The following is a 12,628-nucleotide window of genomic DNA, read 5'->3' as shown; positions in this document are numbered from 1 at the left end:
TTGAGGGGTTTGTCTTGCTGATGTTCTTGAGGATGGCCTCTTTTGGTGGAGTAGGGGGCCTCAATTAAGGTGGTTGCTACATCAGTGATAGGAGCCTTGCTGAAAGTTGGCAAGCTAAGTGCCATGAGGAGTTCCTCTTTGGGTGAAAAAGGGAGCTTAATAAGGCTGAATTGTACTTTGAAGCTGGATTCCAGCAATACAGGGGTTTTGGTTGCTTGTGTTAGAAGGGAGTCACTGGTGAGTGCCACAAGGTTCAAGACATGTTGTGTGGACACTGAGATCTTGATTTCAATGCCAATATTAATTTAGCCATATAGGGGGGAAGTTCCCTCAACTTGTTATTTAAGGGAGAGCTCCCAGAGCTGTTAAAAACACTTGATTATGTTTTGTGTGCCCTTGTTACCAAACTGTTCAGGACCTCCAGTTTTGCATCCATGCCTGACATAAATACGGCTAGAGTATTTAGGAGGTCTACTTCGTTTTCAACGTTTAGTGAGTGATAAGATAGGACTGTTACAACTTCTTGAATTGTATAGAGCAGGGCCGCCCAGCTTCCAGTTCAATGGCTTGATTGCAGTTAGGTACGCAGTCCTCATTGCTACTGCCTGATTGTAGCAGCTCCTTGGGGGAGCTTTGTGCGCTGATATGGTAACTGGTCACCTCTGCTACGGTCAGTGTTTATTCTTTTTAGGTGGCTTTGAGCGTTGATATACTGTGCCGCTCATAGTTGGGAGGCAGTGGGCGGACAGTCCAAGAGCAGATCTGGTGCATGATGATATGTCTCCTCAGAGAAAAGATTGGATGCCTGGCCAGTGGGCAGTGCTGTGGCAAAAAAAAGTGTTTTCGGTAGAGGCCAGGATTGGGGAGTTAAGCTGAGCTTATTCTGTGGAGGGGTCCAATGCTGTCATGCCCCAAGTTAAAGGTGCTTTAACAAAAATATGCCCGCTGGGTCTAGGCACCGTGCCAGGACATAGAACAGCCTTGGTAGGGGGTATACTTTTTGATTCCTTCTAGTCCTCATGCTATGCTAGGTTATCTGAGGGGGGAACAGGTTGTGCTTTGGGTCCCTGTAGAAACTGTACAGGGGACTCGTTATTCAGCCAAACTGTTGGCTGGGATCACTACTTCAGCCTGGTGGAGGGGGTTTGTTGATGCGTTTTGTTCTGAGGAGCTTCAGGATTAGTGGTTGTTGTGCCCTTTTCTGCAGGAGGGGTAGGCTTGGGCTCTGCTCAACCCTGACCTTGAGCGTATTAGGCAATGGTTATTTAGGTTATTTGGTTTTACAGGGGTCATTGGCTACTTTGCTGTTCTTAGCCTAGTTTGTGGCCCCATGTTCTTTTTAAATTGTTTTTAGCATTGTAGACCTTTTTGATTGACCAGGCTGTGTTTTCGGAAAAAGGGCAACTAGAGCGGCAAGTCTATTGAGATTCTGTGAGATACAGTTTCTTTGTTGACCTTCCCTTTGCTCTACTACAGGGTTTGCCATGCCAAAAAAGTGAGCTTGCTTTGCCTTTATACTGAGGTGGATTTGAGGTTCTGGACAGAGAGGTGAGGAAGGAATCCTTCAGTAGGCCGGACCCCCAGTTTGGTGTTCACTCTAACCGTTCTGTTTGTTATCTGCTGTTCGCTGCCCCCTCTTCCCTCCTTATGATTATATGCAACATCTAGGCCTCAATAGTGACTCAGTGCTTGTAGGGAAAAGCAGTTGAGTGCTAAATTGCAAGGGTTATGGTTTTGGTGTCCTTCTGAGGTGCCTGAGTCTGAGAGATTGTCCTTCTTGTATTCCTTCATGTGTGGTTTTGCAATCAAGGGGGCACTTAGAGCAGTCTAGGAGCCATAGATGATTTAAAAAAGACTTTAAGGCCCATATTTATACTTTTTGACGCAAAACTGCGCTAACGCAGTTTTGCGCCCAAAAAATTAGCGCCGGCTAACGCCATTCTGAAGCGCCATGCGGGCGCCGTATTTATTGAATGGCGTTAGCCGGCGTTAGCCGACCGGCGCTGCCTGGTGTGCGTGAAAAAAAAACACGTACACCAGGCAGCGCCGGCGTAGGGAAAAATGGCGTTTGGGCGTCCAAAAATGGTGCAAGTCAGGCTGAGGCAAAAAAATCGTCTTAACCCGATTTGCGCCATTTTTTTGGGCGCCCAGACGCCATTAACATGACTCCTGTCTTAGCAAAGACAGGAGTCATGCCCCCTTGCCCAATGGCCATGCCCAGGGGACTTCTGTCCCCTGGGCATGGTCATTGGGCATAGTGGCATGTAGGGGGGCACAAATCAGGCCCACCTATGCCAAAAAAAAATAAAAAAAAATACTTACCACAACTTACCTTTTCTTCCCTGGGATGGGTCCCTCCATCCTTGGGTGTCCTCCTGGGGTGGGCAAGGGTGGCAGGGGGTGTCCCTGGGGGCTTGGGAGGGCACCTCTGGGCTCATTCTGAGCCCACAGGTCCCTTAACGCCTGCCCTGACCCAGGCGCTAAAATCCGGCGCAAATGCAGGTTTTTTAGTCCCGCCCACTCCCGGGCGTCATTTTTGCCCGGGAGTATAAATACGACGCATATGCATCGCAGTCATTTTTTAAGACGGGAACGCCTACCTTGCATATCATTAACGCAAGGAAGGTGTTCACGCAAAAAAATGACGCTAACTCCATGAACTTTGGCGCTAGACGCGTCTAACGCCAAAGTATAAATATGGAGTTAGTTTTGCGTCGAATTTGACGCACAACCCCCATTCTTCCCTACGCCGGCGCTGCCTGGTCAGAGTAATTTTTTTTTACTCTGACCAGCCCACAGTGTGGGCTAACATCAATTCATAAATAAGACGCCCACCTGGCGCATTGGAATGGCGTTAGCCAGTGGTACATTTTTTGTCGCAAACCAGCGCCGGTGCTGGTTTGCTTCAAAAAGTATAAATATGGGCCTTAGGCGGCTGAGAATTTTCCCCTGCCTTGCTCCAGTCTTCTCAACTCCTCGCCTGCAATGCGATAGTCCAGGGGACCATGCAGGCCTGTTTGGGATGGCAACCACCCTTCACGTTTGCCCCTGACTGCTAGTTCCTGGCTCCACAGTTCTGCAGCACCATAACTCTGCTTTGCCTGCCTGTTTGCTGCTTGCTTCTGGCTTGTGGCATCATGTGTCCGTGTCCATCACTTAATCTTCCAGTGCTAAAAAAATAATAATAGTAAAAATTTGAGCTTGTGCATTTAACTGATGCTCTTGTAAAGCAATGCCTTTGAGTTGAGTTTGCACTATATAAAACTGCAAAAATAAATATATGTACACTTATATTACCCAGTGGCAGTCACCACTGGATAGTTAGAGTTACAAGCACATTTCCGTAGGAAATTAATTTTTGGTTTGCTTAAAACTTTGGAGCCATTTGATGAATCCTTGTGAAACTTTCCCCAAAAAGTCTCATCTACCTCAGCTCCCTCCTGGAAAGTTTGAGTGATCCGTCAGACGAGGGCTGTCAAAAAGTGGGGTCCAAAAGCGTGTTTTCACCATGCAATGTACGATAGAAAATGTAGACACAGTGAAAGCCAAAATGACTGAACAGAATTGCACCACATCTGACAGAAAGATAGATCTTTACCCAGAAATCATGCTTTTTGTGATTTGGTGTAAATCTATTAAGTAGTTTTGGAGAAATTACAGGTTGAAATGTATGTATTTATCACACTGCGGAGGATCCGCAGAGCCAACACGTTAAAGATATTTATCTGATTAGCTGCCACAACAAAGATGTTGTGGCAGCCAATTTAGGACTCGGGGACAGCAATACTGAGCCCTGAAAAAAATGTAAAAAATCATATTGGGGGCAGAGTAAGGGTACCCTGATCCCATCAGCTTGGTAGGGGGTACCTCTGGGGCCAATATGTATGGAGGCTCCACAGTAAAAACAAATTTGTTGTTTTTTAAAAAGAATCGACTCACACCCTTTTTAAATAAACCTCTTCCTGCATGGGCCAGGGCCCAGGGGATCACCATATGTATAATGTTTGGGGAGGGGATGTGTGAGGACCCCTTCTACAAGCCATAAGAAGGCCGCGGGGAACCCACCACTCCATGTGCCAAAGATAGACAATGTTCCAGGATTCCATTCTCTGGGACAGTGTCTTGTACCCTGCTTGGGAGAGTGCCACAAGGGATATAAATGCAATTCCCTGCCTATACTCTCCTAGGCAGGGAACATAGCTTTGCTTTCCCCAGGCAGGAACAAAAATGAAAGCTATTCATGCCCGGCAAGAGCAAAAGAATAGAGCTGGTGCATTCTAGCATGGAGGATGGGTGCTGTTTGAGAAGCTGGCAGGGGCTTCATGGACCTGAGGCACCCCCTAGAGCTCCCAACATTTAACAAAGTAGCAAATGCCTGGGTGACACCAGGCAACCACTGTAAGTAAAGAAATGGCTGGCTCCTGCCAGCACCCAGGTTGTGTGCTGGCTGGGAAGCCAGAAGGGGCCACAGGAGCCTCAGTGCTCCCTCCACACAACCCAACATTTAACAAAGGTGTGGGTACAAAGCATCCATGGTAAATATACAAATGGCTGGCTCCTACTGGCACCCAGGGCTGGTGCTGTCTAAGAAGCCTGCAGGGTCCACCGGGGCCTTGGGGCTCCCTGCCCCCACGGTCCTCAAATGTGCATAAAATGTGGGTGTCCCAGGTGGGACTGGGACACCCAAAAACTATTTAAAAAAAAGTAATAATAAATGAGTATAGGAGCCTCTAATTCATTATTCACTGCTCCAGATAAGGAGCACCCCATAATATGAGGGCTTTATATTTATATTTTTGGATGCTAGTTGTGCTCCTAGAAGGGGCAGGGGCAACACCAATCATTTTTTTAATGTTGTGGGTGGCTGCAGGAAGTGCTTCAGCCCCCTAGCAATATTGAAAAAGACACACTAAATCTCAACGTCATTAAATTTATGATCCAGGAGAGCTTACCATATTTATTTTAAGACTCCCAGCTGGAGCTGTATGCTCTTCAGCTGGAGTGCAGGGCATTTTTGTTGTGGCTTCTAAGGCTGCAATATATGGCTAGTAAAAAATCTGAAAGAAAACTCAAAGATAAATTGGTTTCTTTTTTAATAAGGTGTTATTAAAAAAATGACAATCACTTTTATTAGCCATTCCAATGTGTGAACTGAATATAATGTACATTTGACTATAATTATTGGTGACTTTTTTACAAAGCCAATAGGCCCACTTTTTATATTTTAGCTGACCCTTTGACAAGTCAGTAGGTTCACCTTACATAAAATGACACCCTTTACATTGTAACATCACATAATCAGGTCTGCGCACCTGTGGGAAATTAAGTGCAGGGCCTGACCACAGGCCACACCCTGAACTCAACTCCATGTTGAGCTTGGCCTAAGGCTGTGCTTGGTGGGGGGGTTGTGCACCACTTTGGGGAGATGGGTGCAAGGCCCGGCTTCAGCCCAGGCCCTGCACCCACCATCACTGTGCATACTGATTGATATTTTACTTTACAGTAAAAAACATAGACATTTGTTGAAAAAAACAAAGGTTAAAGTGCCATTATAGTTAGGAATTGTAAAAAAAAAGTACAAATTCCGTTTGAAAAAAACAAAGTTTAAAGGAACGTTATAGTAAGGTGAAAATGTCACTTAAAACATACAATTTTGAATGAACAAAACCACTGAAATTTATCAGTTATATTATTCTCAAGTAAATATAACTTGCACCCTCACCGAGCACTGATCATTCCCTCACATATTACGGCACTTCTGACATGTTCTTTGACATTATTGATAACATCATAGCAACATCTAAATTGACATTGATGACACCACTATGCATGGCGGGTGCGTGAGATATAATTAATTTAGGGCATGAGTTATAGTTAACTTTAAATGTAGACTTGTAAGTTTTGCACCTTATGCTTTGAAGTTTCTTACAGAAATGAATATTGAAATCAATTTTATGCAAACAATCATTGCTGTATGACCTACAGATCTGTATCATTTGATGATTTATAACAGTATGCTGGCAGTATGTTATCCTATAGAATGCAAAAGCAAGCTGTAACAGTTGCAACAGAGTTGGGTGGCCAACGCATATCAATAATGCAATTTCAGCTAGTCACGCTGGGATAAGCTGTTGAGCTAGCTCTTTACCGCAACATTACCTGCTCCACCACCCTCCACCCCTTGTGCGATTGACAAGGTAACCAGAGGCTGTATTACGTGCTATCTACTAACTTTACATATTACAATGCTAGTAAATGCTTTCTTTCGATCTTTTGCAGTTCGTGAACGCACAGTAAGAATTACTAAAGGAATTGGTGATTATCCATGGGGATTTCGGATTCAATTTTCAAAACCTATTCTAGTGACCGAAGTGGATACTAGTAAGTGATATAGTCTACCTTTTTACACTAATTAGACAGCAAGGTATATTTACAGAACTGAGCGTAGTTAAACAAAATATAAAAATGTTCTTACGAATATGCCTATAGATGATTTCACAGTTCTGTTATATTTTTTGAAAATAATCTCAAATCTTTAAAACTGCATTAAATAAAGGTATTATATAGATATTATAGAAATGTTTTTATGTTTTCAAGCATACATGTCATTATGTGATTGTAGTGAATAGTATAAACAGCAACAAACTAATTATATCCTAACTAAGAGGCCAGTTATGTCACTACTGATATGTGAATTGATGACGTGTGGAGTTTGTTATCCCGATCTGTGAGGATATGGAGCCTAAGTCAGAAACAAGGTTTTGTATTAACTCATATCTCTGCATTGTTCAGTCAGTATTTCTGTGTAATGTTAAAATGTGTGGTTATGCATCCTGAAAATGTACTGAGATATTAATTGTGCATTTTAGCATAACATATATCCAGATATAATGAGCAATACCTACTAATGCTTAGTGATAACATCTGTTATTATGTATAGCTAGGTCATGTATAGCATGCACTGTTATTAAGAATGTAATTGGTCAATAGGAGCAAATTCTGAACATCATGATGAGAAATCACTGAATTCAAAATAAATAATATGTCCTGCCAACTTATGTTTTTATCTTATTAAACCCGACAATTTGTGCATATTTACATATTCGGCCTATGCTTTATAAGGTATTCCTTTATGTAGCCAATTCTTAATGGGAGACTTAAGAAAGCTGATGAAGGCATAGAAGGCCACATATTTCTTTCAGGAAGACTCATCATATGCAGGGAATAGCCATAATTACTGGGTGCAGTGGGAGCACAGACTCCTGTTGTTCTTAAATGGAGAACAAATGAGTAAAGACCTATTTTATCACCTTTACAAAGTCTGCATCCGCAACCAGATATTGGTAAATTTCAAGTGGTAGGTTGTATGCCTCAAAGACCTATTTATGATGGTGTTCCATGTAATACACACACAAGTATTTGTATCCAAACTTGAACCCCAGTCTGGTAAAAACAAAACAAGCATTTGCAATGCAATAGGCCTCGCTTTTGCTTGAGTTAGATCTTTGGCATTGTAAATTCATAACTGGACTTTTCTTGCCACATAAATTGGTCAACCCTGCCTCATAGTTTTGTCTTTTCCTGTGATATAATTCGAGTGGTCCTGCATATAACTAAAGCACTTCCATTTACCTTCTTTCTCTATCTGCAGCAAAAAATAAAAATCTGCCATGCTAATTCCAATAGAATAGCACTTTCACCACCCCACCATCAGGGTTGCTGGCTGGATAACACAATTCCCCCCAAAAAGACACACGATTGTCACAGAGAAGAAATAAACTAGAGGGGTCACCAAACCAAGAGTGTTCAAACAGTTCACATGAAAAAAGAATGTGAGAAATGAATGCAGTGTGTAACCATATATTGAGCCCCAAAGAGCATAGTACATTACACATTTTCAAGGCTAGCAGGACTTGTTGCAGTGATGTTACTGAACAAGGTTCATATGGAAAAAAAACATCTCCCAGCTGTAAGGTTTCAGCCACAAGAAAGCTTTAAAAGATAATGAATGGTAGTAGGGGTTATTATTTTGGAGTCCCCACGAACATAGCCCCATATTTATACTTTTTTAGCGCTGCATTTGTGCCGCTTTGTGGCGCTAAAAAAGTATAAATATTGGCCATAGTCTGGGGATCCAGAAATGATGTAGACAGAAAGAGCACATTGTGGTCAATGTTTTGAAGGTGGTCCCATTGTCCTAGGACCACCAAAGGCTGAGTTAGGAGCAAAAATGTTTTGTAAAAGTAATGCCCTGCAAAGCACTGTTGGGCAAGTTTCCCTGCCACAACTATTTTAATGTAATGCTTAGAACTGCCACTAGGGGAAACCACAATGAAAATAGCATTTGTAAGAAAAATGGTCATGTAACTATATGGTTAGCCCCTAGAGAGCATACGCAAGCGTAAATATATATTTATCCCCTAGAGGGCATTGTGCATTAAACATTTTCAGGAATAGTAGGCCTATTACAATGATATTACAAACAAGGCCATTAAAACACAAACTACTCCCAATTGCAAAGTAACATTTCCAGCCATGAGAGAGCTTAAACAGACACTGAATGGTGGGAGGGGTTATCATTTTGAAGTCTACATCACCCTAGTGTGGATACCCAAAGATGTAGATCTAGATTTTTACATCTTCTAGACAAAAAGATTCTCAATTAATTTTATTCATGTCTGTGTTTGTCTATTGCTGTTAGTGCCACTATCCGTGTCTAGTAAAGGCGCTGCGCGTAATGTCTTCCCACAAGCGTGAGCACACAATGCTGTACCTGTGGGGGCATAGGGTGGCTGTGCACAATGGCTAGTGAATGGTGCCCGTGGAAGTGCACACTTATGTGCATGTAGGAAATTAAAGTGTGAGCATGTGTGGTTAGCACTACTAGAAGTGAAGCTTAGGCCAGGACTAAATGTTTCAATACATGCGACTGATTCTGTAAAACAGCAGAGAGAGTTGTGGGTGTGTTGTCTGTGCGTGGCTATGTGCGTGTCTGCGTTTTGTTGTGTGTGCATGTTTCCATGTGTGTGTGCGGCGTGTGTGTGTTTGGCTGCTGTTTGTGCATGTTTCCTTGTGTGTGTGTGTGTGTGTGTGTAATAGCCTGAATTATAAAGTAACTGAGGTTTGTTCTATCCAGAAAAGTCACCTCCTTTTTTTTGTTTACATGCTCTAGAAAACTTTTCTTGCCACACAAACTGAAAATAAAAAGTAAAACAGTTGACATAAGCGAGCCAATTCAAAGCGCCACAGCCACCATGAGTGCGAGCGTAAAGGAGAGACACAAGACGGAAAAAAAATGTGCTCGCAATCATAGTTATTGGCAAAAGTGCAATTATACATGTAACAGGGTTGAAGGCCAAGGCGGTAACAAAACTGCCCCAACGAGAAACAAACGTAAAGCATTTACCAATGATAACAAAGGATTTTTTAAAGTCAAGCCCATGAACAAGTGATAGTGATGGGCGTGGTTAAAAGCCCAGATACGTAACAAAACGTCGGAAAAGCAGCACTTTCGAGCTGCTATGCTCGACCTAAAAACATGTACTGCGCTCCTACAGATTCCAGCAAGATGGATGCACCATATTTATGGTATGGCGCACCACACTGCAAGCTCCCAAGGTGCATCAGAAATTCTGATGCAAATGTGGGAAGGATGACGCAACGCATCTGCCCCAAAAGTGGCGCACTGCTGAAGTTGGGCTTACAACAAGTGCACACATACCACAGTTGTGTGGCTTAACTAGAACAGCATTCAGTAAAATCCCCAGCACTACGGTAGATGTAGTCCTTGCAGCTTTAAGTTTGCCTTTTAATCTCCATTTGGCAGTACTATATGAATCAGTTTTCAGTGAGGCAATTCCCTTTCCAGTGTGACCTGCAGTAGAGGAAACATTATATCAGAGGCCATTTCACACTTGCTGGGAAATAACACATGAACGTAATTCATGCTACGGGATACAAAATGGTTGAGCTCTGACCCCTGAGGGAAGAAAACTTGTATACTCTTCTACAAATCGGGAATTTAATTAACTACAGGTGTTGAGAGGCTGTCAGTTGCTGTTGCATTTAGAAAAAAAACATGCATTCATTTTTAACGTATTATGTCAGTCGTATAAAACATTACTTTTATTGGCACAGTTACCAATGTACCCATGTAGTAAAATGTCCTAAAGGAAATCAATAGCTTTTTGATGAACGATTTTGGTGTACTGTCACACAATTAATCTCAGACAATTGAACTAACAGTGAAAGCCTTCAAGGTGCAACCTCAGTATTAACAAGCATTTATTTACATGCCTTCCTTTCCATCCCCAGGTGGGATAGCTTCTAAATTTAAGCAAATCTGTTTTATGTGAGGAAACAATATTGGTTTGTTAAAGTTTCATATAATAGCAATAGCGGGCGGTTGATGTTCTAAGGATAGTGTGGTGGAATTTAGCATATGGTGAGGAGATCTGTGTGTATCTTACAGTTCTCAGGCTCAAAATACTTGAAGGGCTGGCGCTGCCTTTCATTCTTCTACGACGGGTAAAATGGGTGCGGCCATCTTCGTCCTAATAAAAACACTTGGGATGTACGAGGCTAAGAAGCCTAGCGCCTACAGCCGGCAGTGCTATACCAACACTACATTTCCATCGTTACCACGGATTTCCATTTATCTTGAAGGCCAGCAGTGATGATTTGAGGCCGTCATCGGAAATAAATCAATTAACTGCTCACAGCAGATTCCTGCCTCACGAGGAGGCTGAGGAGCGGGAAAGCTTCCAAAAAATCATTTATTCAAAGCAACGAAAGCATGACAGGCATCAAGAGCGTGCGAACGGCGACTTTCAATAAGCATCTCTTGCTTTCACTAAACACTGCGCAGAAAAAAGAACACGCGTGTTCCTGCATCTCAAGCGCTTAGAAAACAAGCCAAAAGGTGACAGACAGAAAGAGAAATTATTGATGCAGGGAAGGGACGACAGGAAGGACAACACGTAGAGAGCGAGGGCGGTTTCAAGGGACCCCTTAAAGGGGCAATGCCAGTAATAGCCTTGTGGGGCCCAGAGCTGCCCTCGCAGTGTTTTCTGTAAGTTTTTGTGCCTGTTTCTCGTTTTTTACAGTGTATTTAGTTTGTGTAAATAAATTGTAAGTTGCATTTTCGCTGTATTTAAATGCAGGCTTGTTGGATCATACTCATACAAACATCGCACTTTCAGTCACTAATCAGCAGGGCACTCCCTTGAAGCAGCACCAATCGGAGAACAGCAGCTGGTCTTTTATGGCTATGTCAGGGGCACAGAGGAAGTTAAAGCTCGCCATTACAAGCTAAGCGTGAGAGCTAGGATTAATGAGGAGGACTGGAAAAGCCTCCCTCTGCTGTTGGTTTTATGTTGGCAGAGGGGGCTGGGGAGCTGGTGGGGAGGAGGTACTGAACACACACCCACAGGCAAATACCTAAGACCAACAGGCAAATACTAAAAAAAAAGTCCCCTACAGAAGAGATAAACAGGACATAGCGTAATTATACAGTAGTTGGTGCTGCTCCCAAAGAGAAAAGGGCAGGACAAAGAGGCAGAACTGACCACCAGCAAGCAAGGATTTGTAAAGGACACTGGAACCAACAAATTAAATCACTTTAAATCGCTTGAACCCACAGTATAAGTTTACTTAAAAGTATACAACACGTTGAGCGCTACACTCTAAAAACTATTCATCATTGTGAGATAGCAGGCAAGCACCCAGATTACGAGTGATCTGGTGACTAAGGTGATATACATTGGACCCAGATGCGTTAAATAACAGCAGTTATGGTAAGGTGAGCAGACACCGATCCCGAGGAATATGTTGTAACGGGTAAAAGTAAGAGCAGCAACACACTGCAAGGTTATCTTTGCTCTGCTATGTATCAGGGGGCCAGATGTAGGTAGGTTTCCTTTTCCAAGTTGCAAATTGCAAGTCCCAGCGACTCGCAATTTGCAACTCGCAAAAGGAAATGCAGAAAGGTGTCTCAGACACCTTCTGCGACTCGCTATGGGGTCGCAAAGACCCACCTCATAAATATTTATGAGGTGGGTCGCAGTTTTCGACCCCATAGCGCGTCTAGGCACTCACGGGGATGGTGGCCTGCTGGAGACAGCAGACCACCATGTCCGTGACTGCTTTTAAATAAAGCTGTTTTTTTTTCCTCTTTGCAGCCGGTTTTCCTTAAAGGAAAACAAGCTGCAAAAAGAAAAAATACCAAAACCTTTTTGTTTCGTTTTTTTTCAGAGTAGGCAGTGGTCAATAGGACCACTGCCTGCTCTGAAAAAATAATTTTGTTTGCATTCACAAAGGGGAAGGGGTCCCATGGGGACCCCTTCCCGTTTGCGAATGAGTTACCATCCACTTCAAGTGGATGGTAACTGCGAGTTGATTTGCGACCGCTTTCACGTTCACAAATCAACTTTACATCGCGATGCGGTCGCAAATAGGAAGGGAACACCCCTTCCTATTTGCGAGTCGGAATCACATTTTGCGAGTCGGTACCGACTCGCAAAATGTGATTCTGCATCGCGTAAGGGCTTTTGCGCCTCGCAAACGGCGTTTTTCGCCGTTTGCGAGGTGCAAAAGCCTTCCTACATCTGGCCCAGGATTCGGCAAAAAA

At 43.2% G+C, this 12,628-nt stretch overlaps 1 protein-coding gene across 1 annotated transcript in view; it reads left to right on the top strand.

The window, feature by feature from the left end:
- The window catches only part of LOC138285815 (uncharacterized), a 569,249-nt gene that overhangs the window by 237,964 nt on the left and 318,657 nt on the right, over positions 1-12,628 (top strand). Inside the window, exon 6 of the mRNA XM_069226216.1 lies at positions 6,280-6,381. Coding sequence (XP_069082317.1) covers positions 6,280-6,381 — 102 coding nt within the window. The remainder of the gene's footprint in view (positions 1-6,279; positions 6,382-12,628) is intronic.

The sequence above is a fragment of the Pleurodeles waltl genome, chromosome 1_1, assembly GCF_031143425.1.
Source record: "Pleurodeles waltl isolate 20211129_DDA chromosome 1_1, aPleWal1.hap1.20221129, whole genome shotgun sequence".
Lineage (NCBI taxonomy): Eukaryota > Metazoa > Chordata > Amphibia > Caudata > Salamandridae > Pleurodeles > Pleurodeles waltl.
Note: the sequence above shows the minus strand (reverse complement) of the source record. Positions and strands in the feature narration are given on the sequence as shown.